The 27,644-nt window shown below is 40.8% G+C and overlaps 2 protein-coding genes across 3 annotated transcripts; one reads left to right on the top strand and one right to left on the bottom strand.

Moving 5' to 3' along the window:
* Positions 1–6,312: 6,312 nt before the first annotated feature.
* Positions 6,313–22,043, top strand: entpd1 (ectonucleoside triphosphate diphosphohydrolase 1). 2 transcript variants are annotated; one of them, XM_034107911.1, is made up of 10 exons: positions 6,313–6,528; positions 13,666–13,793; positions 14,180–14,297; positions 15,989–16,139; positions 16,576–16,735; positions 17,139–17,342; positions 17,478–17,735; positions 19,317–19,430; positions 19,574–19,711; positions 21,451–22,043. In XM_034107911.1, exons 1-10 carry the CDS (start codon positions 6,513–6,515, stop codon positions 21,655–21,657), a joined length of 1,494 nt encoding a protein of 497 aa, XP_033963802.1. In that variant the 5' UTR covers positions 6,313–6,512; the 3' UTR covers positions 21,658–22,043. The 2 variants fall into 2 exon arrangements, with proteins under 2 accessions (XP_033963802.1, XP_033963801.2); XM_034107910.2 differs by lacking the exon at positions 6,313–6,528 and adding an exon at positions 11,969–12,533.
* A 150-nt stretch (positions 22,044–22,193) lies between these two features.
* LOC117465052 (potassium channel subfamily K member 1-like) lies at positions 22,194–26,768 on the bottom strand. Its single transcript, XM_034107912.2, has 3 exons — positions 26,315–26,768; positions 24,917–25,321; positions 22,194–23,536 (listed from the first exon to the last, which is right to left on the bottom strand). Exons 1-3 carry the CDS (start codon positions 26,664–26,666, stop codon positions 23,241–23,243), a joined length of 1,053 nt encoding a protein of 350 aa, XP_033963803.1. The 5' UTR covers positions 26,667–26,768; the 3' UTR covers positions 22,194–23,240.
* Between the last annotated feature and the right edge of the window lie 876 nt (positions 26,769–27,644).

Here is a 27,644-nt window from a genome sequence, read left to right as displayed (position 1 = left end):
GAACGCCCTGTGAAACTTCGGGTTCTTCTCCAGCTTTTTCAAGGGCCCCACCTTCCCCTTCCCTTTGAAGGCACTGGTGCAGTCTTCTCCGCTGAACACATGGAATCCAAGAAGTGTGGCACAGTAGTCTTCTCCCAGGGATTCTGCGAGCTCAGAGAGGTTGAGAAGTTGTCTATGTTTCCCTGACCCCGTATCCAGGTATATAGTCAGCCTGATGGCATGAGCGTGGTAAAGAAGAATCACAAAGATATCTGTGTCAGGTGTTCAGACTACAGCATTATTGTACCCAAGGGCAGCAGCATGATGAAGGTAGAGTACCACCCTTGTATCAGTCTCTTCCTTGTTGCTGTAGATAGTGGGGAGCTCACGTACTTCAACCTGATACACAATGGGACATTGCACTTTGATCAACAATGACAGAGACTAGACACAAATCACAGATAATCACTTGGAGAGCAGGGGTCTCCAACCTTTCTCCACCTGAGAGCTACTTTGAAAAAATGAAAGTGGCCAAGAGCTACTTGCATCGCATCACTTACATTTATTCACATAGCACTCATCAGTTGAATTAAGCTACTTTTGTGTGAAATTGCAATACCTAAAGCTTATCTAAAATCTTAACTTCATATCAAGGTCCAAGAAAACGACAATTTCTCACATATTAATATGGACAACATAGTAAGTGAAGATTCACATAAATGTCCAAGAGCAAATTACAATGTTTTCACTTCTTATTATGGCCCACACAGTAAATACATCGCCTTAATCACCACCTTGCAAGCATCTTATGGCACGTGTACAATAAGTGCATTCACTCTTTTTTACAGTCAGTGAGATAACTGGCGCTGCATGGAGTCTACCATAGAGGTGTATGCTGGACCCACTCAGGTGCACTCTAATAGAGTCATTTACATGTTCATCAGTCGGTCTTGTTCTGTATTTAGATTTCATGACATTCATGTTCATGTTCAAAAGCTGCTTCACAAAGGGATGTATACAGAACCAAATAAAGCAGACATGTTCAGTGCTGCTTGGTGATGTTCTTATAGTTTTCTGGGTCTACAAGGCTCCAGAAATGTTGTGAGTTTTGCTGAGACTTCAGCTGAACATGATTTTGGAGATGTATAACCTCCATCTCCACAGGATTGACACCGAACAGTGCAGCCATCTTTTCTTCTTCTTCGTGTTGACATGAAATTATAAACCATAATTAATCAATTGTATAGGTCTAGCCTCCCTATATCTGTGTGTGACTTTTTTCCATCCTCAAAAACAAAAAACTAATACTTCTGCAGTCGAGCTGCAGCTTCTAGCAACGGTCTTCTGTTAAAAAAAGGACACTGAATGAGGCATCACACACAGGACTTGAGTCTGAACACAACAGGAGTATTTACAACAGCATTATAAAAACAAAAATAGTGCATGTGGGTGCACACTCACATTCTCTGTCTTACTGTTACATGAATCCCATGAATGTATGAGATTAAGTTAGCTTCATCATCTCAATCAGTGATTAAGTGAATAATAAAGTTTCTATCAGGTCACTATCAGCCTGTCACTCATATTAGTAGTTATTTTTCAGGGGGGGCGGGGCTTGGAGGAACGGAGAGGAGACTTTACATGCGTATTTATCAACTGAAAATAGCAAGAGTGATTCAGAGCGGGTCATTCTGCTGTTGGTTCTGACTGGTGCTGCTGGAGAAAGCAGACTGCTCCATGTGTGGTGTCGCTGTGCCGCTGTCACATCTGCTCCTTGATCTCTGCGTCACGGACCAATTTTATATTTGTGTGACAGAAACAATTCTAAAATAAAAACACTTTATTGTCCGGCCGCGGCCGAAAAATCAAGAAGCAACGTTACTACGCTATAATCGATAATCGAGCGGCGAGATACTGAAAAGCTGCCCGCGAGCTACCGGTAGCTCGCGATCGACGTGTTGGAGACCCCTGACTTAGAGTATAATTAAACCATCAATCACTTTTAATATGGGCTTTCAATGTACCTTGCCATTTGAGGAGAGAAGTTGATGGGCTCTCCCTTCCACGACCAGCCCTGTCATTTCTGTTCTTTCCAGCCTTGAAGCTGCCTGTTGATCACTCCATACTCGCAGCAGGAGCTGGCAGAGTTGCTTTTTGTTGTCATCATTTGTGAGAAACACAAAGGATGCCCTTTTTTTTTTAAAACTCAACACGACATCTTTATATTTATGCTTGGCTACAAATTAAATACCTAGACTGGCCCTAGCCTTAATATTTACTGCAGAAAAATGTGGTTGAAATATATCTTTTCATTTAACGAGAAGCAAAATAAGTGATTCAATACAATTCCCAAAATGTTGTCACTATTCCTTTCAGATGTTCACTAAACAGCTACTTGAACTTCTAAAGTAGCTATTACACACTGGGGGGCCAATAGTCAGACCAGAAAAACTCTTGGACTCACTTGAAGGCATTTTGACCAATCAGATCAGCATTAAGGAGAACCTCAGACTAAGTACAGATGTACCTCAACTTGGACTAGAGAGGGATACGTGGTAGGGGTACTTGGACTCTGGCAATCAGAGAATAGCAGAGGTATTGACTCCCCTGCCCTCTCACAGTGCACACCACTGGATAGATATTTACCATCACTAATGATGATTTTCATATTTAGTGACAGACTGATGGAGCGTTTCCAGATTCAAGCTGAATGAAAAGACATTTCTTTCATCTTTATTCAACCTTTATTTAACCAGATAAAAAGTGTTGAGATAAAATCTCATTTACAATGCTCACCTGGCCAAGAAGGCAGCAACGTTACACATTTTTACACATAACACAGACATATCAAATACAGAGAACACAACTAAGTAAACAAAAAAACAAAAAAAAGCAGTCACTACATTGTGCAAATTTGGGACAGTAAGAAAGTAACTACTTATTACTGCAAGAGCAGCTGGTGGTAAGGACCTCAGACAGTCAGTTTAAGTTGTGATTGAAGGTCATTTCAAGACCAAGGAGCATAATGAAAAAGACTCAATTGTCCAGCCTCAGTCCGCACAGCAGGTACCTGGAACCGTATCCAGGCACTGGTTCTGAGGTTGTAAGAGTAACAAACTGGAGCAAATCTGGCACATATGTACAGTGGAAGCTTACCTAAAATGGCTTTATACATTAATAAAAACCAATGCTGCATCCTACGCATACTAAGTGAGGACCATCCAGTTAGGCTATACAGTTTGCAATGATGATAGGGTGCATTTGATATATATATATATACAGTATTGCAGTGCAGCATGGTAGAGTGGGACAAGTTTGGCCAAAACAGTGGGACAGGCAAATCTATCAATTGTATCACTGTAGTCAAGCTGGGACAGGAATAAGCCAGAGACCAACCTTTTACGGGAAGAAGTTGAAAAACAACAATTAAGTCTGTAAAGGAAGGAAGCCAAGAGTGAATTTCAATTTATTAGTTAGAACTTCAATGTGGTGTTTAAAGTTTAGATTTCTATCCAACCAAAAGCCCAAATATTTGTATATATCGACAAACTCAACGGGGACGCCATCGAGGGTGTCAATGGAAAGGCAAGAGGACGCTGACTTGGGAGCAAAGAGCATTGCTTTGGTTTTCTTACTGTTCAATAGCCGTTTCGAATCAATAAGTGCATGCTGTATCGTGATAAAATCAGTTTTTAAATTGGAAATGGCCATATCCAGAAAATGAGCACATGAGTATACAATAGTGTCATCAGCATACATATGATAGGTATAAAATTGCATCTGATTACAAATATTGTTTACATATAATAAAAAGAGCAAGGGCCCTAAAATAGAGCCCTGTGGAACTCCCTTCTCCAAGGTGAGAGGGTCAGAGACAGTACTCCCCGACCTGACGCATTGAGTAAGGTCGGTTAGATAACTTTGAAGCCAGCAAATGGAGTTATGACCTAAACGAGACATCAACATAACATTAGATAGAATGTGGTGATCTACAGTGTCAAATGCTTTGGCTAAGTCAATAAACAATGCAACACAAACAGATTTTTTATCCAAAGCAGCCTTAATATCGTCTAAGACAGTGGTTCTCAACTGGTGGGTCGCGACCCAAAAGTGGGTCGCGGACCCGTTTCAAGTGGGTCGCAGATGTGTGAGTGAAGAAAAGAAAATGTAGAAAAAATATATATTTTCTTTTTTTTGGGGGGGAAAAAGTCAAACTTTTATTTTGAAGGCCCGATTTTCTAACGCTGTGCATGCAGTAGGCGTTGGACTGGAAGTACCGGAGACCATGAACAGTTTTGAAAACTTCTGTCACGTAGTGATCATCTTCTCAATAAAACATCTTTGCTGATGTTTTTCTGAGTCTTCTGGCCTTTGATCAGAATCAAGATTGTTGCCGGAAGTCCCCACGGAAAATAACTTTGCGGTAGAACTATTCTTTATACATCCATGGGTACAACTTCAGATAAAAATTAACACATAATGAAATATGACCCCCAGTTTGATGATTGACAGTCACAGGTCACAGAACAATGGGGGCTATCTACCCTTACCCACAATTTAAAGTAATTCATACAGACTATCTCCTCTTTGCTCTTCTCTCTGTGAGGAGCAGCAAGCTGTCAGAACAAAGTGAAAAACAAACAACGGCATACAATTAATCTGTCGGGTAGTAATAGATTTATTTATGTTCTTCTCAGAGTGTACCAGAATGGGTAGTTTATATGTCAGTATTTAAAAAAATCAAAAAGTGATATATGCACTGTACTTCACTTTAATCAAAAATGTATGCTGAAAAGAGTATATTTTACTGCACGATTTTTTGTTGAATAGATTTGAGTGGTTCAAAATGTCGGGTCGCGATCTATTGACTAAGGAAAAAGTGGGTCCCGAGGCCTGACCAGTTGAGAACCACTGGTCTAAGACTTTCAGACTGGCATTCATAATACTGTGCTTTGATCTGAATCCAGATTGCATAGGGTTAAGGATGTTGTGTGAATTTAAAAAAAGTTTTAGCTGAGTAGAAACTAGGGACTCAAGAATCTTTGATAACACAGAAAGATTTGAGATGGGACGATAGTTATTCAACTCAGTGGGATCACCAGCTTTCAAGAGGGGCGATACAAGAGCTTGCTTCCACACAGCTGGCAGTGTGTGAGTGGAAAGGGAGAGATTAAAAATATCAGTAACTGGTTGAGCTATAATCTGAGCTGCAATTTAAAAAAAGAAAGGATCCAGGCCGCCAGGCCCGGCAGACTTTGTAGGATCAATTGAGTGCAAACCGTGTAAGACTTCAGAGACCGAGAAAGAAGCAAGATCAAAAACAGGGGAGTTCATCTCTTGACTATGGCTTTCTTGAGGGAAATATTCCGAATGTAATTTAGAAAATCATTAAGTGAGGATTATTGTTGTTAGGAAATGTGTGTGTTTCTTTTATCACATCACAAAATACTGGGAGATGCAAAATAATACCTCCGTATGCAGTCCCGCCATTAAAACAAAGAATTTCCCATATACGACCAGCATGCATACTGATCACACCCATATTTTCAGTGGTTTCTGCTGATGGTGGCACATTTTTCTCATACAAGTGTCCTTGCTAAGGAATGGTGGCCTATTGTTGTGTAAGTGCAGCCTGGTCTGGGAATGGACTCCCCCTGTGACCAGGCTCAAAAACAGAGAGAGCTTTGTTTTTCAGCCTTGGTAAAAGTGTGAGACAAGCGCCCACACACAACAAACAGGTAGAACTGTCAACGCCATGGCCTTGGACTCAAGGTTTCTTTATCATTGTGAACTGAAAGAAATCTTACATAATAGAGTCAACTTTTTAGGTTCTGTATTTGAGGTTAAAGACTTCTGTGGGGTCAATAACAGACCAATTCCTTTTCAACAGAGTAAGGTTACATCTATAAAAACAAGAGTGCCGAAAATATAGGCTTATGACTGAGTTCACCCGCTGCTTTTTCTCCAATATCCCTCCAGCTTGAGCTCCAGCTACCATCCAGATCTAACACTGCTTTCATGTTTGACCCACTTTTACAAGACAGAGACAATGACAAAGAAAAACAGGGACAGAAGGAAAAGGATGAAAAAGACACCGGTGGAGTAGAGCAGGAGAGTCGAAGACAGATGCAGAAATTGGGGAAAGAAGGGAACACAGAAGTGGGTGACATCAGCAAAGTGGATGCTAAAGGTATAGAGAGAGAGAGAGAGAGAGAGAGAGAGAGAGAGAGAGAGAGAGAGGGAAACATAAGGCAAAGCTTAAGGCAACTGGGAAGGAGGGGAGTGGGCTGAGTAAGAGGGAGGAGGGAAGCACAGCTTCTCCTAATAAAGCGACTGTATGTGAAAGGAGGTGCTGAAAAGCGTTAGACTGAGCAGAGAGCTGTGTTACCACAGAGAGGAAGAGGGAAGAGGAAGAGAGAGAGGGTTGGAGAGAAACACTGAGGGTGAGAGAGAGGGGGAATACAGAAAGGAGTGAGAGGGGGGAAGAATAGAAAGAATAGAAAGAGCATTGTGTTGCTGCTGAGAGAGAACCCATGTCTGCACAAAGAGGTAGGTGTACTGCTATGACTGGCACACACACACACACACACACACACACACACACACACACACACACACACACACACACACACACACACACACACACACACACACACACACACACACACACACACACACACACACACACACACACACACACACACACACACACACACACACACACACACACACACACACACACACACACACACACAGGGGCAGGAAATGCTCATCACCCAGATTCACATCATCAGGATGTACCAGAAGTGGGTACAGTACATGTTGAGTATCAGGTGAGTGTGTTCTCTTCTAACTGTGTGACTTGCTTTAATGCATGTAGCATCTGTGTAGCAGTGTGGGGCAGGTGTGTGACTTTTCCATACATGCACTAAGTGTGGCATAAGCAGGTGCCTATTAGTGTGTGTGTGTGTGTGTGTGTGTGTGTGTGTGTGTGTGTGTGTGTGTGTGTGTGTGTGTGTGTGTGTGTGTGTGTGTGTGTGTGTGTGTGTGTGTGTGTGTGTGTGTGTGTGTGTGTGTGTGTGTGTGTGTGTGTGTGTGTGTGTGTGTGTGTGTGTGTGTGTGTGTGTTTCAGCAGGAGGTTTAAAGTATGTGCGCTGTGTTGTTGAGGATAAACGGAGGCACGCTTACAGAGTTGTGTGTTGTGTACGTTACGGTAAATTCATGTTTGACGTATGATCCAATAATTACTTGTTGCCAAGTCTAATGTGAAAAATAAGAGCAGAGGATCACATATTTTTTGCAGGGCTTATGGTTTGTTGAAGGTTACCATGGTATTGGTGAATTTGAGGAACTTAATACAACCTCAAACTTGTTTCACATAAGACACGAGGCACCTCATGAAGATTAAAGATTAAACACATTATATGCATGGCATGCACATAGTTCAGATTTGAAGTGCTAGTGTTTTTGTTTCAATGCAAGTCAATGTCATTCAAAAACCATTCTATACAAATGTAATGCCGTGAGAAGTACAAATTAAATACAATTTACCGCCATCATTTTTTTCTCTGAGCCAACTATCCTTTGCACCCAAATGTTTGTTTTAAGCTACTTAAGTATCAGTGCATTCAAGAATGTTTGGACATTCCTGCAAATGTATACTCGACTATATTCAAATGTACTTTTGTTAAGTGGTAGAAATCTTAACAATGACCCTAAACCCTAATCTGTCAAGATAAGGCATCCTTTCTAAACAAACCCTTAAATATCAAATACTTAATGAGAATTGGTGAGACTAGTATCTAAAAACTGGGACAAATAAAACCAAAGTGGTAAGTGAGATACAAGGAAGTGAGAACATTTCTTTATTTGTAATTTGAGTCTTGTCTAAAGCAAAACTAGCTTTGTTCAGTAACATATCTAATATTTAAATAATGAAACTAACCCTCTGTGTACTAGATGAAAGTAAACAACAAATCACAATTGTAAAAATACTGTACACTTATATTATATATATATATTATATATTTTCTCTCTAACCAGCGGTGTGCAGAAAGATCCTTTAGAGTAAAATGGCAACGGCTATTTTCTCTCCCTGCTGAAGGGCCCCCGCCAGCAGGGTCAGAGTCAGAATGTCCTGTATGCAAGGTCACGCTGAGAGGACCACAGACCACTTCCCTGTTGCGACTAGGCAAATATGCTTCCTCTAACTTTGAATCATATGAGGCTGCCATAGGTTCCTTTTTTTATAGGAACTGAGAAACATCGCCTTTTCACAACAGTCTGGCTGAGAGTATGTATAGACTGTTGAGTGTTCTTGTCTCTTTGAACGCTTAGGAAACACAAAAGTTTGCCTGATTAATTGGAAAAACTTGAGGCAAGAATCCCAGTGAGAACTCAAGGACAATGTTTAGAGACACAATGATGTGTGATGTGTGGGAACAGTGGATGTGGCAATTGGAGAGGATGTTGGGCACTTAAGGATTTTTCGAGGGTATATACGCCTGTGTGTTAAGCTAACGAAGACAATAACATGATCAATGTACTAGACAGAACATAACTAAGTGCATATTCAATGCATTCGAAGATGCCAGCACTTCCTATCCATCATTAAGTGCTTACAATTAAGATTATCATAATGTATTCTTTTGATGGTTGGAAACAATATATTGTATTCATTAGAGCGTAATTGCAGATTCAATAGACATTAAGTACACTATGAAGGTACTACTTCTTTACTTTAGTCTGCATTGAGATATTTTACTTGACTTTACTTTAACATTTAATCATCTAATATCACTTCTATAATATTGTATGCTGTCCCAGCTTTCCTTTTTTCTTTCTCTCTCTCTTCCCTTGATCTATATCTTTTAATTTCCATCCAGTATTTCCTTCATAGAACAGCCCATACTTGTTTACCGAAAGTATAACGCAGGACCTTGTCATTTGTATTTTTTCACTGTGGTAATGCTAATGTTACGTAATTAAAGGATTTGAATCACTGGTGTGTTGCAAGTTGTGGTGACTGTCTCCATGTAACACATGCATCGCCTCTTTGCTCACGTACATGTGACCACACACAGGCTTTTGACTTATTAGATTCTATCGGAGCAGCACAACAAATGTAAGACCTGCCTGTCAGGGACCTTGTTGTCTCGTCTTCCCCTTATTAAAAAACCACACAGTCAATCTAAGACTGCATCATCCTTTGACTCATCGCCGAGTGTAAAGTACCGAACGTCACAGTATCTGCTGATTCAAACTAATTCCTTTTAGCTTTATATCTATTTCTCCATTGCTGTTGTATCTTTTTTATCACAGGAGATTTATGAGCCTGTAGTTTTAGATCAACACGGGTGGAGACTCATACTGTCATACTGTATGCCCTGTCCTAACTGGGCTTCAGCATACTGCCAATATAAACTCCTAGTTGTTTGCTATGTTGTGTGGGGATGGTACATTGAGCAAACCTATGAACTGTGTATCTGTGTGTGTGTGTGTGTGTGTGTGTGTGTGTGTGTGTGTGTGTGTGTGTGTGTGTGTGTGTGTGTGTGTGTGTGTGTGTGTGTGTGTGTGCGTGTGTGTTCTACTTGTAAAAAACAGTTTGAACTTTAGACTTTTTCAAAATGAGATCATTTGCTTTGGTCTGCATGTTTTATTTAGTCAGCAAGGATAGATATACAATTGAGGGATTGGGGGAATAAATGTAGTCAACGGTCATTTTGAGGCTGGACAATGTGTGTTAGGCAGTAAAAATACATTTGTACTGTGAATGTTATTTTCTCGTCTAAACAACACTCACTACTACAGCAGGCAACAGGAGTTCATGTTATATCTCAAGTCCCCCTCCAAAACATATTCTTTTTTTTACTTCCTGCTTTCTTGACAAGCAGCATTTATTTGAAGCACACAGTAATGCCTTTTATTTATTAAGTTTGGTAAATAAACTCAAATATTTGAGTAAATGACCCAAACCGACACACAGGGATAGCAGAGGATATTTTGTTTTGCTTGTATTTCTCCCGACTCCTGTTCCCACCACTATTGTTTTCCCTAATTTCTTAATTTGAACCATCACCTCACCGCACCTAAATACTACATTTGTGTTGACAGAAGAGTCGGAAAAGGAAACATTTTGTTGCAAGATTGCATGTGTGTGTGTGTGTGTGTGTGTGTGTGTGTGTGTGTGTGTGTGTGTGTGTGTGTGTGTGTGTGTGTGTGTGTGTGTGTGTGTGTGTGTGTGTGTGTGTGTGTGTGTGTGTGTGTGTGTGTGTGTGTGTGTGTGTGTGTGTGTGAGAGAGAATGTGTAGGCTTATTGGTTATTCCTCACTTCTGAACATGACTTGGTTTTAGGGATGAGAATAGACTGGCTTTGGGAAAGGCCAAGGGTTTGCATTAGACATGTAGTTGTGGTCCTAAGGGAATGCATAATATCAATAGAACTTCTCACAAGTACAAACAAATATATCTGTGTGTATGTGTGGCCTACAGTCTGTGTCACTGTTGAGTTCCTCTGATCTCACTTGCTTCCAAGGTAAGCCTTGCTTTCTGTCTCAACATGTTTGGTGCCAACAGCATCACCATGCGTATGTGGTTACACATGATGAAACAGTCCTTGCCTATTGTAATCTGAATGCAAACAGGTTAAGGGATTTGCCTGGAAACGAAATGTGAAAAGGGTGAGGTTCAGTTAATTCATGGCAACCTTTACAGCTCTATTTTAAACCGTTTCACTCACATACTTCTATAATAAAGCAGGGGTTATGCAATTGGTGCCAGCTGTCATTAATGTAGTTGTCAATTAATATCAATGGTGGTTGTTTACTTCACCAGCAGACATATCGCAGCTGTTCTCATACATTCTAGCTGTGAGGGACAATCTTCTGTAGTAATGGAGACACAGTATATAATCAAGGCATGTGAAGACACTGTAAAACAAGTAAAGATGTGTGGAAATCACATGTGGTTTCATTCTTGCTTCACTGCAGCTGCATTGCTTTCGAGGAAAGGCTTGATGAATATGATAATTCCACAGAACCACACGCTGGCATTGCATGATGCAGCTCATCCAGACACAGTTAGTGTTTGGATTTCCACTCCAGTATCAACACTTCATGAGCCTTTCATGGTTCAATTGTGTCTACTAAAGTATAGAAGCTGTTTACGTCTCTTATTTTGTGTTAACTTTAGAATTTCCCTTTTCATAAAAATAGATGGTTGAGTACAGAACACACAGTGACTCGATAAATAGAATGTGTCTGGGTCAGACAGCCCCTGGATAATGTTTCAAAGGAGGGTAAAATAACCGTGAACTTTGGTTGTTTGCTCAGTGACATCGTCAAACAATTACAGAATACTTGCTGCGTGTGTGTGTGTGTGTGTGTGTGTGTGTGTGTGTGTGTGTGTGTGTGTGTGTGTGTGTGTGTGTGTGTGTGTGTGTGTGTGTGTGTGTGTGTGTGTGTGTGTGTGTGTGTGTGTGTGTGTGTGTGTGTGTGTGTGTGTGTGTGTGTGTGTGTGTGTGTGTGTGTGTGTGTCCATAATGTTGGAGGCTTTAATCATTCAGATCTCCAGTAGAGGAAAGTTGGCAAAAGATAAGAGATATTTAAAAAAAAGTTGACAGTAACTCTCGTGATTGGATGTGCGTATCTTCTGCATGTGAGCAGCAGGGGAAATAACAGAATGGATCTATGAATGGGTCTCCACATTTGCAGGCAAGTCATGTTTTAGGGTCTGCACAAACACACGCTCACACACACACATCAGCCCATCGACAAACCCTATTCTTCCAACACACACACACACACACACACACACACACACACACACACACACACACACACACACACACACACACACACACACACACACACACACACACACACACACACACACACACACACACACAGCCTCAGACAAAAGAAGGGGATTCCAATCCGTCACAGAGATGACATCACAGCCTGCCAGTAATAAAAACAGCTAAACAAGGGAGTCCCCACTTCCCCTCCCTCGTACACATCCCACAGAATGAACAGAGAGAGAGAGTCGAGTTGAGGCAAGTCACTCTCACAAGTTCACAGAAAGAGAGGGAGGGTAAGAGAGAGAGAGTCCCTTTTAAGGGGTTCACATGCACAGTTGAGTGCGCTGACACACGCACAAACACACTTAGCTCCGTCTCCATAGTGATCTGCGATAGTGCCCCGGCTTTGGGAGGAAATGCCAAACTCCGTGCTTAAAGGCCGCTCCACCAGAAAGACACACACACACAAACAGACACACACACGACTCTATTATAACCGTCTGTCCGGTCATGACGGGAACACCTCTTCTCTCTTTCTCTTATCACTCTGCTACCTCCCTCGGTCCATTCTCCTGTCTCCTTTCCACTTCCACTCTTTTTTCTCTCATCCCTCCCCCACTCTCTCTCCCTCTTTCTTTCTCTCTCTCTCTCTCTCTCTCTCTCTCTCTCTCTCTCTCTCTCTCTCTCTCTCTCTCTCTCTCTCCGCAATTCTCCCACTCCCCTGTCAGTGTTAAGTTCATTGAAGTAGACAACAGAGGTAAGTTCACTCTTTAGCATGCTCTTAGTTTTAGTCTTTGTGTGCGCTGTGGACAAAGTTCAGGTTTATTATCACTGCTGCGAGTCCTGCTGATGTAGTGCGGCAGAAATACTAGTGTGTGTGTGTGTGTGTCTGTTCTATGTCCTTAGGAAATGTGTACAGTACCTCAGCCAGATCACTTTGCCAGCTGTGATCTAGATATTGTCTGCCATTTAAATAGCCTTGCAAATATGGACAGTCAGTTACACCCTTTTTTCCTCCTTTATAAACTGTGTATATATAGTGTTTAAGCACATATAAACTACAATAACATCTGGGTGTGTTTAAAATCCTTTTAGTAAATACTGGAAACCCAATGAGTGCTTAGGAAAGAAGGGAAACAAAAGAAAGTATAAGCAGACACAGCGATCAAATATACTAAAATAATAACTATAATATAAGGAGGTTCATACTATTAATTATTGCTTGCTAACAGTGTCTCATTGCTGATGTGTTGTTTAATCATAGCAGGTCATCATTTTTTGATTGTCGCTAATTGTTCTCCTGTTTTGTATAAACATAAGGTTTAGTACTACACGCTACCAATCGCAGCTGTGGAGACATTGGTATAGTTGTCTCTTTGTAGGACACTGATTTAAATTATTCTTAAACTATGAATTCTTTTTATGCTGTGTATGTAATTTATTATATGTAATGCCTTGTCTTTTATCTGGACCCTGAGTCTGTAATACAGTTTTCATTCATTCATTCAAACACTATTCCACAATAAAGGGGTTTCCTTTGAAACTTTTTCCAAAGAGGAAATCTTGTTGATCTTTCAGCATTAGCTGCACACGACCATTTCAAACTGCTGCAGCTGAAGTACCTCTTGGCATGACTTCAAGCATACCAAAACAAAAATGCATCTGTAGTCCTGGGTAACATAACAACTCAAATAAAAGACTTTCGCAAACCCCCCGGTCAGACCGTCTCTCATACAGAGAAACATGTTGTGAAATCCCTCACATCTGGATGCAAGATTGGCTAACCCCCGTTCCTCTTTCCAATGTTTCCCCATCTTTTCCTCTCCGGCAAACCTCTCGCTTCCCCTTCCTGTCTGTCTGTCTGTCTGTCTCTCCGCCCCCGCTCTCAGAGATGAAAGAGAAGAACCCCTGGCACACGCCTGTGACCATCATCATCACTGTGATTGGTGTCATAGCGATTGTTGCCTTGGTGACAGTAGCTGTTTTGCAGAACAGGCCCCTCCCCCAAAAGTACAAGGTATGGTTAAAGGAATCTGTTAAAATGTAACAGTAACCTGTTCCCTGTGTGAGCCCTCAGAGAGGGATCTCTTTACAAAGTCCACATGCCAAATATGGTCTGTTATACACTATATAGTACACTACCAAATAAGGCCAGAGGATGTTGATAAGAATTTTAAAACACCGCTACTTTTGGGCATAGATGCAGGCCCACTAAGAGTACCACATCTGTTGCTCATTAAAGTGTTAAGGGTTCTGTTTTACAACATAGTAAAGCTAAATATATTGCTGATATACATGTAGTTTTGGCAACTAGTTTGTCAGTGGGCTTAATGTTTAAACTGCATGTCAGGATGAAAGTCACTGAGCACTGAACATGCATTCCTCCTTGTGTCTCCACTCAAGTATGGGATCGTGCTGGACGCCGGCTCCTCCCACACTGCTCTGTATATCTACGAGTGGCCAGCTGAGAAGGATAACAACACGGGAAGAGTTGAACAGACACATTTCTGCAAGGTCAAAGGTACAGTACATGCTGCACACAGTGGTCATGCTCAAATGTTGCCGTCAAAATCACGAGTGCGGCCACTATGCGTGCCAATTGTTTTTATGTTAAGTCATTGGAGTACTTTGACCTGCTTGTCAAACAAGTTAAACAATGGTGGCTAAATCGCTGGCTCTCTGTATCTCACAGTATACAGTAGCTTTGGTTTCTGTGGGGACTTTCCCACGCTGGGCTTGGCCGCACATAGAGCTTTTGTCTTAACATGTTATCAAGAGTATCCACGATAGACACTTTACTTAGATGTTTCCTCTTGAGCTTCTGTTAAGCTTCTGCAATACACCTAGCTGCTGCACGGTTGCCATGGTCTCTCCCATATGGTATTTACCCTCATGCAGCCGGAACTCATTGGTCGCACTTCAAATGTCAAAAGCGACAGAGGTCAAAGTTTAAATAATTTGAGATTTGAACACAGCGCAGTGTGGGTACCACTTGTGTTCAGCACTGCTCCCTCCATAGGGAAACAATGGAAGAGCCATCGCAGAGCACTTTTATCGCCGATCCATGATCTGACCATTAATCTGATTCCGATAAAAAACGCTTTAAAAAGTCATTTACGGCCAGAATGTATAAAAAACGAAACATTTACAACCCCGCACCATAGGGTTTACTGTATTGGAATAACCTTTCATTTATGATTTAATCGAGATGATAATATGGTAGCTGAATAAAAATCCCAAAGGTCAATTCTGTTAAATAAAGTCATAATTGCAGATAGCTATTGCTATTTGGGTCAGATGATTGATGACAAGGCAACACAGAATAACCGTGGCAACAAAAAGCATTGATAAGGATGAACTAGAGCCAGAAAGTGTTTCGCCTGTTACGGCTTACATTTAAAATGAAAGGTTTACTATTAAAAGAATCAGGTAAGAGAAACCCATCACTTTCCGACTATAAAGTAATATCATAAATAAGTGAATGAGTGCTCCACACCAAATGATTTATTATTCATAAATAATGTTGTTAGTAACAACATAATTAGGAAAGTGGTGCATACAGTACCATGCCTGTGTTATATGCATAAATGTGTAAAGTCAATTTACATTTTGCTCACAAACCTGCAGTAAAATCCAATTGTGTCCAAAGTGCCTCAGTCTCAAGGCAACATTCTTATGCAACATTAATTATTAAAGCTCTTTTAAATACACGGTAAAATAGAACGCTCTGTCCAACTGACTCCTACTGTTACCTCCTCTGCTGTAAATGTAACTTCTACCTTTTATCAAAGCTGGCCTCCTACTGTATGTACCGGTAATTTGACTTGGTTATAAAAGCCAAGAACATGTTCATAGTTGCTAGACAGTGGATTCCTGTAGATAAAAGGGCACACATGCTTCTCTGAGTAAGATTTGCTTACACTTTAGAGCCTAGCTGTTTTACTGAACATATTAAACAAATAAAAATGTCTATTCAACCATTTTAATTGTTAAATTGTCTAGAATGAATGGCAAAGATAAGGTATTAAGAGGGGTACATGCATACATGAAGTGTGCTTACAGGAAGCTGACACCTTGATAAACTATTCAACTTTTCCCCCCCGATAGCAATTTCCTTGCCAATTTATGGGTTTGTACAGATGACATTCAGTTCTAAAGCAGGTTAGCATCTCTAAACTCAAAGCTTCTTTTGACATTTTGTTTTCTTTGCAGGTCCAGGTATCTCCAGCTATGCGTCTGCTCCAGTAAAAGCGGGAGAGTCTCTGAGATTATGCATGGAGGAGGCCAAGCAGTGGGTGCCTGGAAAAAGACACCACCAGACCCCTCTTTATCTGGGGGCCACAGCTGGAATGAGATTGCTAAAGTACGACACACATGTGCAAACACATCCCCACAGTCCACCGTAAAGCATGCACCAACAGAAAGCAGCACAGCATTCATTTTCATGCTCATACTGGTATATCCCTAGCTTTGACTCTGTAATTGTGTTTGCACTGGCAGTCAAAGTGCTTCTATCTGTAGTCTTTTCCATATGCCTGCTTTGTGATTTATCTCCATATGAATTTTACTGCCAGAGCAGCGAATATGTTACTGTCAACTCCATATATATACAATTTATTATTTATGTGCTGCGGTATTGATTTGAATTATGGCTGTGAATCAGTCTAATTAATTTGTGTGTGTGTGTGTGTGTGTGTGTGTGTGTGTGTGTGTGTGTGTGTGTGTGTGTGTGTGTGTGTGTGTGTGTGTGTGTGTGTGTGTGTGTGTGTGTGTGTGTGTGTGTGTGTGTGTGTGTGAAGTATGGAGAGTAGCTCGGCGTCAGCCAAGGTCTTTCAAGCTGTGGAGGGCGCCCTGCAGAAGTTCCCCTTCTCTTATCAGGGAGCGAGAATCCTCAGCGGCCAGGATGAGGGGGCTTTCGGCTGGGTCACGGTCAACTACTTGGATGACCGCCTGAAACAGGTCTGGAGGTGTATGCCATGCATGTGTCCTCTTTTCATGTGCTCCGTTTGCTTTTACTCTACACCAGGGGTGTCAAACTCAAATTCATCGCGGGCCACATTAGCATTATGGTTGCACTCAAAGGGCCGGATGTAACCATATAAATATACATGTATAAATATATAATATATACAAAATAATGTATTATATTACATTATTGCCTCTGCATTGGATTATTATCGGATAGGGTAATAACTTAGTAATTAACTACGTCTGAAAGCAGAAGTCCAGGGCAAATTGATGTAACTGTATAAGAACGTATTATATTCTTTGCAAGCTCTTGCGGGCCGGATTTGGCCCCCGGGCCTTGAGTTTGACACCCCTGCTCTACACTGACTTCAATGCTTTGTTGTCTTTCCTGCAGGGTTTGGAAACTAGAGGCGCCCTTGACCTCGGTGGAGCCTCTACCCAGATTAGCTTTGTTTCCGATAATTATGACGGTTCAGAATCACCAAGCAACTCGGTGACTTTCCGTCTCTATGGAAATGACTACAACCTGTATACCCACAGCTTCCTGTGTTACGGGAAAGACCAAGCCCTAAGAATGACACAAGCACACCAGTCTCAAGTAAAGTTCAGATTTTCCTTTCAATTAAACGTGATCTTATCAGACAAGATTTAAAAGAGACATAATATGCTCAAATGTGCAATGTTGCTGAGTTAAACGTAATTTGCTCCTTCTCCTTATTGCCCTCTCTGCTAGGCAGGTCCAGCAACAGTATTAGATCCTTGTTTCCACCCTGGCTACACCGCGACAAAGAACTACTCGGTCCTCTACGACAGCCCCTGTGTGTCAGACAGGAAACCCAAAGATGCTCCTGATACCTTCACTCACATCGGGATAGGAGACTTCCTGCAATGCCAGGCAGCCATAAAAAGTGTCTTCAACTTTACATCCTGTAAATACAGCCGATGCTCTTTCAATGGGGTCTTACAGCCACTTTTGCAGGGGCCATATGGGGTAAAGTATTATTCAAATCAAATAAAAACATATGTTCTCCTATATTTCTAGTGGTATCTAGCTATGCAGATGTATGTTGGTTGTATTGCTGCCACCACACCAATACTGTTTGTGAATGACTTTGTGGGGCACGTTGAATTTCTCAGAAACACTCAGACATCACTGTTGTGAGGGAATAATTCTCCTTTACTCCTAAGATATTTAACCCTTTCTGTGTGTTGACGTTTACGACCAAGCCTGGCTCTGTTATCTCTCTTAAGTAGGGATGCTCCGATCAATCGGTCACCGATCGAGATCGGCCGATACTCACTCTCTACCGATCGATCGGTGCTCTCTAAACATGCCGATCGCGAGAGCCGATCGCAAGACGTAAAATACATGACACTTTTCTCTGTGTGCGGCAAAACAAGCTCGCCAAAATGGCTTCACCGGTCTGGTATTATTTTAAGGTGTCCGAAAAAGACAGTAAAATAGCGGTATGCAACGTGTGTGAAGCAGAAATCCTGCAGCTCCGCCCGCCGGACCGGTAAGCGGAGCGAAACACACAAGAGTTAGACCTAACACACTTAGCTATTTTATCTACCTCTGGAACAAGCTAAACTAGTTATTATAAATATATTTATTCTTCACTGTCGGGTCACTCATTACTGGATCAGTGAGCTGCACGAGATACTGACAGGCTGTCAAGAGAGAGAGAGAGGGGGAGAGAGAGAGGGAGAGAGGAAAAGAGAGCGCTTCCACTCATTTCTCCCGTGTTATTCTCCAAAGTTAATGTAAACTTGAATAATGTACATCATTTGAATGTAATAATTAAGTTGATTGTTGTTTGTGGAAGCTCCAGTGAATGAGCCCCATTAACTGAGTTTAAACATCACTTTAAATGGAAGATTTAACGTGATGTTTAAATCTTCCATTTAGGCCCCGCCCACTCGATTGGATCGGCGATCGGTATCGGCCGATACTGATTCCAGCGATCGGCGATCGGCCCCGAAATTGGCGATCGGAGCATCCCTACTCTTAAGGAATGGGGGGCTCCAGCTATCTTGATAAACCAGTTCAACTCTCGGTCACGAAATGGTTTACGGCTGTGGGAACACTGGCTTTCTAAGCTCCACAGATTTTACTTTACGCCTCCCCCAATATGCTCATTAACTCTCTGTAAACTAGTTAAAAGGTCTATCGAGAGATAGGCTGGGCAGAATTGACATGGCAACCCACCCGTGCAGTCAGAACCTTTTGCTGCTGTGACTTGTGATATGAATTTTCCGGCCGTATCCTTGCAATAAACTATCATTGTTTGACATCAAAGCTCCAACTCTCCTCGTGTCTCTCTGAGTCCTGACTCTCCATTGCTGCAGAAGTTTCCCTTACAACTGTATGGACACTTTTCCTTTAAACTACTTTCTTCCAAATGTATATTTTCAAGAGACGTTGGGGTTGAATTGCATGCTCTATAGTTACAGCTCCTTACAAAGAGAAATAATGTCCATGTGTCAGTGAGGATAAAGTGTTTATAAAATGATTTGCTGAAGATACCAGGACACCAAGTTCACTTTGCCTCCTCTCCCCCTCTCTCTGTAGGCTTTCTCAGCTTACTACTTTGTGATGAACTTTCTAAATCTGACTGATACATCCGTCCCACTGGAAGATGTCAAGGAAAAGCTAAAACGCTACTGCGCTATCAATTGGGATCAGGTCGGGGCATATTTATGCATCAGTTCCACACACAAAACAAATGTCCTGTCATATTTCTCTGTTTTACTGTCTTATCTATGTCCTGCAGCATGCATATACAGTGCATTGATAATATCAATGCATTTGCTTAACTGCTTTAACAGATAATGCAGCAGCATCCAGGCGTAAAGTTAAAGTATCTGGCTGAGTACTGTTTCTCTGGCACGTACATCCTAAGCCTGCTGACGGAAGGTTACAACTTCACCTCAGAGAGCTACTCCGACATAAAATTCATTAAAAAGGTCAGTAGATCACACTCCAATCTTTTCCTGTCTCACAAAGCATCAACGCCCTGTGTTGGTTTTTGTGTGTACTTCTGTTTTTCTAAACACCTAATTGAGATGAGGAACTTCCTATTTTATGCTTAGGTTATATTCAGATTCCAGTTTGGCTGTCCCACATCCTCAGCCTCCACATTACCCTCTGTCTAACCACATGGGAGACCACTCAGCACGTATCCAACTTAAAACATTGTTTTTAATAGCATTACATATGGCTAAAATGATTATACTGGATTGCTCACTTAAGGAAAATGAACTTACCATAATCAAGCACTGGCTCAGCCTAAGACAAAACACAGAAACCAGACAACGTCAAACAATAACAAGTCATATGATAGGTGCTTCCTCCGTTCAGAAGAACACAATACCGTCAGGAATTGATTGGTAGTACATGGTTATAGAGTTACATTTAGCAAAAAGGCTCTGCTGTTTGAGGGAGCTTTTATAGAACTTAAATGGGAGATGAGAGAACTTGTTTTTTCAATAAAGAAACTGCTGAAGTATCATACATGTTTTTATATGAAATAGAAAAAGCAATAACATCCTAAAAACAAATCACATGACATGAAACCTATTGAAAAAACCTATTTAAAAATGTTTATCTAGTTTACTTTTTCTCATAGCTCCTTTTGCTCGATGTTGTATAACTCATAGGTTGTGAGTAACTTTTTAAGTGTTATGTAATAATGACATCAACAAATGTTATCATTAGTAGTAGGCCTACTATTATTATTGTTAAAAATAAATTAAGTTTAAAAAAAAATGCAAACATGTTATCCAGCAACATACAGCGCATGCAGGAAATTAAAGCAAAATGCAAGCTATTTTAAGCTAGAGGCCACAGAGGAATGCTGAACCGTGAAATATAACAACGGACAAGCAGAACAAGAGCAAAACCACTTACCGTAGACCTGGAATGATAGCGAGTGGCAATGAGAATCCCCTCTGAAGTGGTAACAGAGAGTCTGACAGATAGACAACACGCTGCAACTAAAGTTGTCTAAAGGACCACAGTCTTATAACGCAGCAGCGAGAAACATGAAGTCGTCCAAAAACGTGAAGCCCAGACAGAAGCAGAAAACGCTTTTAACATGTTTATGAAACGTGTCTGGTCGTAATGGCCGCGCTCGCTGCACAGCTACTTAATAATTGGACGTTACTTGTCAGTTGTAGCCAATCAGCAGAGAATGAGCTCGTGATCTATTGACAAGTGTCAGATAAAATAATTTGCATGGATAAATCGAAATACTAGGTATATTTCAAGCTTTTAATGCAAATAAGTTATTGGGATTTTTCTATCAACTAAGATTTGTTAGAAAATGTTTTTTTAATTTAATTGTATTGACTGAACTTATTAGAAAATGTGGTTTATTAACACATGAATACTGTAATATATTCAAACAATATAAGACAAGCACAAGTTTCATGTGTGGGTCTTATTCAATTGTACTTCTAGAATTTGCCGATTAAAAATAATGGAACAGGGGCCGCAGTTGGCCCCGGGCCGTAGTTTGGACATCCCTGGTTTAAGGTATGGGTTGGGTTTATAATTCACTTGCTCTTTCATTTCCCAGAGAGTGAATTGGAAAATAAAGAAACATCCCTATCTAAATGTTCACTTCCACAGTAAGAACGTTTCCAAGCTGACCTGGCCTGTGTTACATCAGTGACAGTTTCCTCTCTTCCTGTGTTGTGTCCAGATAAAAGGCAGCGATGCAGGCTGGACGCTGGGCTACATGTTGAATCTGACAAATATGATTCCAGCAGAGGCGCCTGACACCCCCCCTCTGCCCCACGCGGGCTACGTCTCAATAGTTTCCGTCATTGCAGTGCTTCTATTCATCCTCTTCATCGCCAGCCTGCATCCTCTCTGGCCCCGCTGCTCCAAACAACCACAGATTGTATAAACACGAGGGACGGTGAGAGAGGGAATGTCTAGTGGGCTTTTGAGTTTGTCCCTGTTGGCTTTTATGCCAGTTTGGGAAAAGGATAGTCAGCTCTACACTTTCCTGCTTCCCCGGGGAGGTCAAAGGTCAACCCCTGCTGCACGTCAACAGTCCTGCAGCTCATGTGGATTCAAGGACATTTCAGAAGGACAAATACTTTCTGTACACTTTATAAAGAGTGCGTTTTGGTTCTCTGGTTGAAGGACAGTTCCTGTGTTTGTGTGTGAGTGTGTTTGTTGAATTTGAATGGGCGTGCGAGTGTTTGTGAACCCATCGGTCTGCATGTGTCTTGAAATATGATGTGAATATGATACTGTATAAATAAAATATCCCAAATGTATATAAAATGTTTGAATAACTTGTAATTTGTAAACAAATATATAATCAATTACAAAATGTTAATTTTGCATGATTTATTTATACTCTATCCAGAAAGCTAATTAGATTTTTTTATAAAAAAACTACCATTACAAATGAATGCTTTCGAATAAAACCCACAAACAAGCATCTGATAGTGAAAACAGGAGAAATATGATTTTTGGAAGACATGGTATATCTTTTTGAGAGCTGTTTTGCAAAGTAGCAAGTGCACTGGATAATAAAATACAGCATGCTCCCTCTCCTTCAGTTGTAACAATGACACATTCTTCAATAATAACATTTGTCATGAAACTCTCCTCTGGGCAGCATGAGGTTAATTCCCAGTGACAATAAATATTAAACAAATATTGTGTGTTTAGAACGAAAGGGCTGCCCTCTAGTGGCAATGTCCTCACATTGCAGTGTTGTAACCTCAATAATTTACATTCAGTTGCCAGATCATAAGGTACATCTAGCTGAAACTATAAATTAACAGTGCTTAATAATCTTCCCTTCATTAAAATGGTTACAATACTCAGTTTTTGGGGAAACAGTGTTAAATCAACTGTATGGTCATTATGGTGTCTGTCTGCAGTGTGCAGTGTTTTTGAAGTCTATTGTGTTACATTGACATCATTTTTGACCCAATTCATATCAATGATCATGTAATATGTGCGCATAATGGGCTGTAGGCCAACTGATTGTGCGCCTGACTCCCTTGGTGCTGCTTGAATACACACACATTTCCTAAGCAAATACCATCATCGACTGTATAAAATGCTAAAAGCTGGCGTGAAATCCTATGGAGGAAACTGTGCCACTTTGGAATGAAGGCATCAAGACATTGGCAGGAAGTGGAACCATGGTTTCCCTCCGTTTGAGAGCCTAGCCCTTCCTCTGTGTCACAGATATCTCTTATCTGCAGGGAATGGAGCTACAGGGGAGAATAAGAAAACAATGGCATCCTGATTCTGTGGGTGATTCCTGCTTTCACGCCACAAATGTCTGTTGGTATTGGCAATTGCAGGAGGCCACTAAGTGATTAAGCGACCCAGCTTACATTTAAACACAAGTGTGATCAGGCTAACACATTGAGGTCAAAGCTGGTATGTCATGAGCAGTCATAAATAGAGCACAAGTATATAGCCCATTCCCTTATATACAATATATTGTTTCCCAGACTGTCATCTCAGTTTATTGTCCACAGTAGGGGATACTGATACTGCAGAGTAAGGTGTTGACTTTTTGTCCCGCTGTAGGGAGGCAGCCTGTTCTGACACAGACGGGATGACTGGTATGTGATTCGTCACGTGATCCGAGGTTTCGCTCAGCTGGTCGCTGTTGATAATGTTGGTAGTCTCGGAGTCCAGCTCCTTCACTTTCTCTTGGTAGAACCTATGACTGAGGCGTTTCATCTGGGGAAGCTCGCAACACGTCTCCAGCACCACCAGGACGAACACCAAGCCTATCAGCAAGTAGACTGGAGCAAACAAACAGGAAGTGTGATGAAACAAAGACCAGTGACTAATGCGATCAAATCAAGGTTTGGTCGATAAATAAAGGTTGTAATAGCTAGTGCAACAGTTGCTTTGTTTAACCATGTCCATCAGAAAAGCTAATGGGTAAGTTCTGAAAAACATGTTGAACTTGGAGGCCTAACCTAGGAAATCACAAGTCATATGATAGGTGCTTCCTCCGTTCAGAAGAACACAATACAGTCAGGAATTGATTGGTATAGTAAATGGTTATTGAGTTACATTTAGCAAAAAGGCTCTGCTGTTTGAGGGAGCTTTTATAGAACTTAAATGGGAGCTGAGAGAACTTGTTTTTTCAATAAAGAAACTGCTGAAGTAACGTACATTTTTTGATATGAAATAGAAAAAGCCATAACATCCTAAAAACAAATCACATGACATGAAACCTATTGAAAAAACCTAGTTATTTAAATTTTTAGAATGTTTATCTAGTTTACTTTTTCTCATATGTAGCTCTTTGCTCGATGTTGTATAACTCATAGGTTGTTTTAAAAGTGTTGTTCAGGTGGAGCTTAAGAGTAACTTTTTAAGTGTTATGTAATAATAACATCAGCAAATGTTATTATTAGTAGTAGGTCTACGCTAAAGAGTAAGTTCTGAAAAACATGTTGAACTTGGAGGCCTAACCTAGGAAATCAATTTTCAATGACATGTTGGTGATCCCTCATCATTTAGTCTAGCACCATCATAAGGTCCAGATTTCAACCAGTCCAATACTTTAGTTTATGACCAAATTAGTCATTTGCATGTTACCATTAGCCTCATCTATTCTTTGCGTTAAGTGCTTATTATCAAACTTTAAAATGCTGAAATGTCTAAAGTAGATACACAGGCTAATGGTAAGCAATACCTGATAAACATCAATATATTAACACTGTCATTGTGAGCAGGTTAGCATGCTGATGTTAGCTTTTAGCTCCATTCCCAGCTATATGCTAGCATTGCTGCATGCTGTGAAAATGCACTTCTCTGGACCTTTATAATTATCCTGTTTGATCAGAGAAAAGTCACTCAGACACATTGCTGAACTACATTTGTTTCAACAGCTTTTGCAATGACAGCAACACAACTGTTGAATGCGACCTGTACAATTATAAAGATTGTATTTTTCTTGAGATGGAATAGCATTGTGCATATTATCTGGTGAAATACCTGTTTTTTCACAGTCTATTTAAAAAGCCAACAAGTTTTTTTTCCAAATAACTCTTGGTTGAATGGCGTCTCAAGAAATCTTATCTAAATCAATGGGTGAATGGCTTTCATTTGCCATTGTCGGAGAGATTTCCACCTGACAGTAATGGGAGTACATCAGCCAGTCTACTCACTTGTAATGGCCAGCCTGTAGAGAGTTGGGTGTGATATGGCCTCTTTACTATGGGTCTCCCCTGGGACATAATCCCCAAGGCCAATGGTTGTCAGAGAGATGAAACAGAAATACAGAGACTCCAGAAAGTCCCAGTCGCTCTCCAGGCTGACAAAGATCCATGCAGGGATGATGAGGAAGAGCAGGGCAATGATGAGGGCAAGGCAGGTAGCATGTATGGCGGCTAGCTTTGATTGAGACATGGCCCATCGACGGTGGAAATAAGACACGGGACGTCGAGTCACCACGGCCATGATCCTCTGAACCACAACAGTGAGGAAGAAGAGGGTAACAGGTATGCCAAAGATGGAGTAGAAGATACAGAAGGCCTTCCCTTCATCTGAGAGAGGTACCGAGTGGCCATAACCTGAAAACACATCAAAACATGCAGCGAAGACTTTATTACAGGTTGTTAAATTACAGGTGGGATTCTTCTCAAAGAGCTACTTATAGCTTGTTACACATAACAATAATTAGAGAGAAGGAAAGACAGAGAGAAAGACAGTCTATTCATTATGGAGAGTCAGGGGAAACCATTCTAATAAAACCCGATAATGATGTCCTTATAACATCTCTAAAGCTGTTTCTGCTTTTGGACATCAAATAGAAAACTACATACAGTATATACAGTTTATATTAACCTGAACGCTCCCCTGGTGTCAGGGTGATGACTTTCAAATAACCTGTTTTGCTGCAAGCTATTCACAATCATTTACAGTGACATATTAGTGCCACTCTGTAAGTCAAAATGTAATAAAGGTTTATGACCATTAACTAACAGCTTTATATATAAGTTATTATTTTTGTATACGAAACTATGGGCCTCTAATTAAAACACCTTTTTTGATTGCAAGGAATGAAACAAATTATTAAGGAAGTTATTTATCCACTACACTGCAGGGACAAAAGTATTTGTATTGATCAATTTTCAACCATTAATTAAACATATTAACCCTATTTGTATATGCCTCGCTATGTGTATTGAGCCATTAGTCTAAAGTTTGAGGAAGTATTCAGCTAGTTTCTGCAAGGTAGCTTATCAATAACAAAACATCATCATAGTTGATTACACAGTATCTTTGATAGAATCTGCATCTGTTAAGTAACATGTAACCAATGTTGTCAGTATGGTAAACAAACAATATTTAATTTCGAAATGCAGTGTGAAGTGGTTCCTATAAAGAAGGTCTAAGAAAAAAGAAGAAGCAAGACCGAGCTGTGGGGGTAAATGTACTTGTGTATAGGCTATGAGTTACATTCCACAGCAGGTTACAACAGAGAAAAGGTTCATAAAGATTGACTTTTCTACATAAGGCAGGCATGGGCTCATTCAGGTGTTATACCTGTGCCCGAGGCTCACCTGTAGTGGTCAGCACGGTGCTGGTGAAGAACAGGGAGGAAACAAAGTCCCAGTTTCGGTTGGTGTCGTTTCCCAGCATGGACACCCCATAGTTACTGGCCTCCAGCGCGCGGGCCAGCAGCTCCTCCAGGCGCGCCTCGGACACACAGGGGTTGTTGCTCAGGAAGTCCTGCTGGGCCTCTCTGAGCTCCCGGCGGATCTCCTGCTCGTAGGGCAGCTCGATGGCGGAGAAGATCCCGGCGCCGATTAGGAGGTAAAGGATGTAACCGACAACCAGAAGCGCAAAATTCAGCGCGGACTGGTGCCGATCCATAAAGCGAGCGCACCAGCCGCGGGTACAGCTGACCACCATCCCTTATTAAACGTTGATTTATCAATAAATGTAGTTTCAATTAACTAGACTTCAAGCCTGTTTCTTCACTTGTATCCTCTGTCTACCCGGTGAATGACCTCGTCTTCCTCATTCTTCACCTCACTGAAGCGTTGGTGACGTCACTTATTCACCGCTTCAGGTGTGAGTGTTTTTTTCTGTCTTCCTGCACTCCTTTCTCCAACCGGTTCAACAGGTCTAGTGTTTCGAGTCATTACAAAGGATTTATTTTCCAACCAGGGCTCAAGGGTATCTTCAGAGACACAGGTTAACCACTGTTATATCTTTTGTATTTGTAGGGCTAACCTATACACCACACAATGGCATTGACGTAAGATATCTAAATAGAGCTGACGAGACAACACAAAATATTAACAATGGAATGAAAGGATGAATCATTTTAAAGGTATGCTAGCTACATATTCCCCTGAAAGATTGTGTTCAGTTCAAGGATGTTTAGAATCAACTATAGGCCAACGCATGCATGAACGCATACAAGGAATGTGTTTGCTGTATTTGTGCATTCCTTAAACTGGTAAGATAAATAGCTAGAATAAAGCAATTGTTGCAAAGGTTAAGTAATTATAAAATAGAATAATAATACAACTCAACTGTAAACACAAACTAATATAGAATAAAAGAGAATACAATTTGAAATAAATACTATTACAATATTAGATCAAATTAATGTAAGTTAAAAATAGATTAGCAGTGTTAGAAGTCTAATCATTAATCGAATCCTTTTTTTTTTTTTAAAAGTCAATAGATGGTAAAAAAGTACTGAGTACCTTAATAATGTGTTGATAATACTTCTTTAATTTTTATTATTCACTTTTTTAATACATGCCTTTTAATTTGAATGGAGTATATCATAAGGCATTATTACTACATAATACCAACTACTGTGCCAACCTGAAATAACTTCTCTGACTTTTTCCCACTCATCATTTGTAATAATGA

This window comes from Pseudochaenichthys georgianus, chromosome 19 (assembly GCF_902827115.2).
Source record: "Pseudochaenichthys georgianus chromosome 19, fPseGeo1.2, whole genome shotgun sequence".
NCBI classification, from domain to species: domain Eukaryota; kingdom Metazoa; phylum Chordata; class Actinopteri; order Perciformes; family Channichthyidae; genus Pseudochaenichthys; species Pseudochaenichthys georgianus.
The sequence above is the reverse complement of the archived record's forward strand: the minus strand, read 5'-3'. Positions and strand labels throughout refer to the sequence as shown.

Coding starts and splice junctions, on each gene's coding strand:
- entpd1 (XM_034107910.2), top strand. CDS start 12,287: ATGACGGGAACACCTCTTCTCTCTTTCTCTTATCACTCTGCTACCTCC. Junction 14,298..15,988: donor ACATTTCTGCAAGGTCAAAG/GTACAGTACATG, acceptor TTTTCTTTGCAG/GTCCAGGTATCTCCAGCTAT. Junction 16,736..17,138: donor TGGATGACCGCCTGAAACAG/GTCTGGAGGTGT, acceptor TCTTTCCTGCAG/GGTTTGGAAACTAGAGGCGC.
- LOC117465052 (XM_034107912.2), bottom strand. CDS start 26,666: ATGGTGGTCAGCTGTACCCGCGGCTGGTGCGCTCGCTTTATGGATCGG. Junction 25,322..26,314: donor CACCGTGCTGACCACTACAG/GTGAGCCTCGGG, acceptor ATGTGTTTTCAG/GTTATGGCCACTCGGTACCT. Junction 23,537..24,916: donor CTACAGGCTGGCCATTACAA/GTGAGTAGACTG, acceptor TGTTTGCTCCAG/TCTACTTGCTGATAGGCTTG.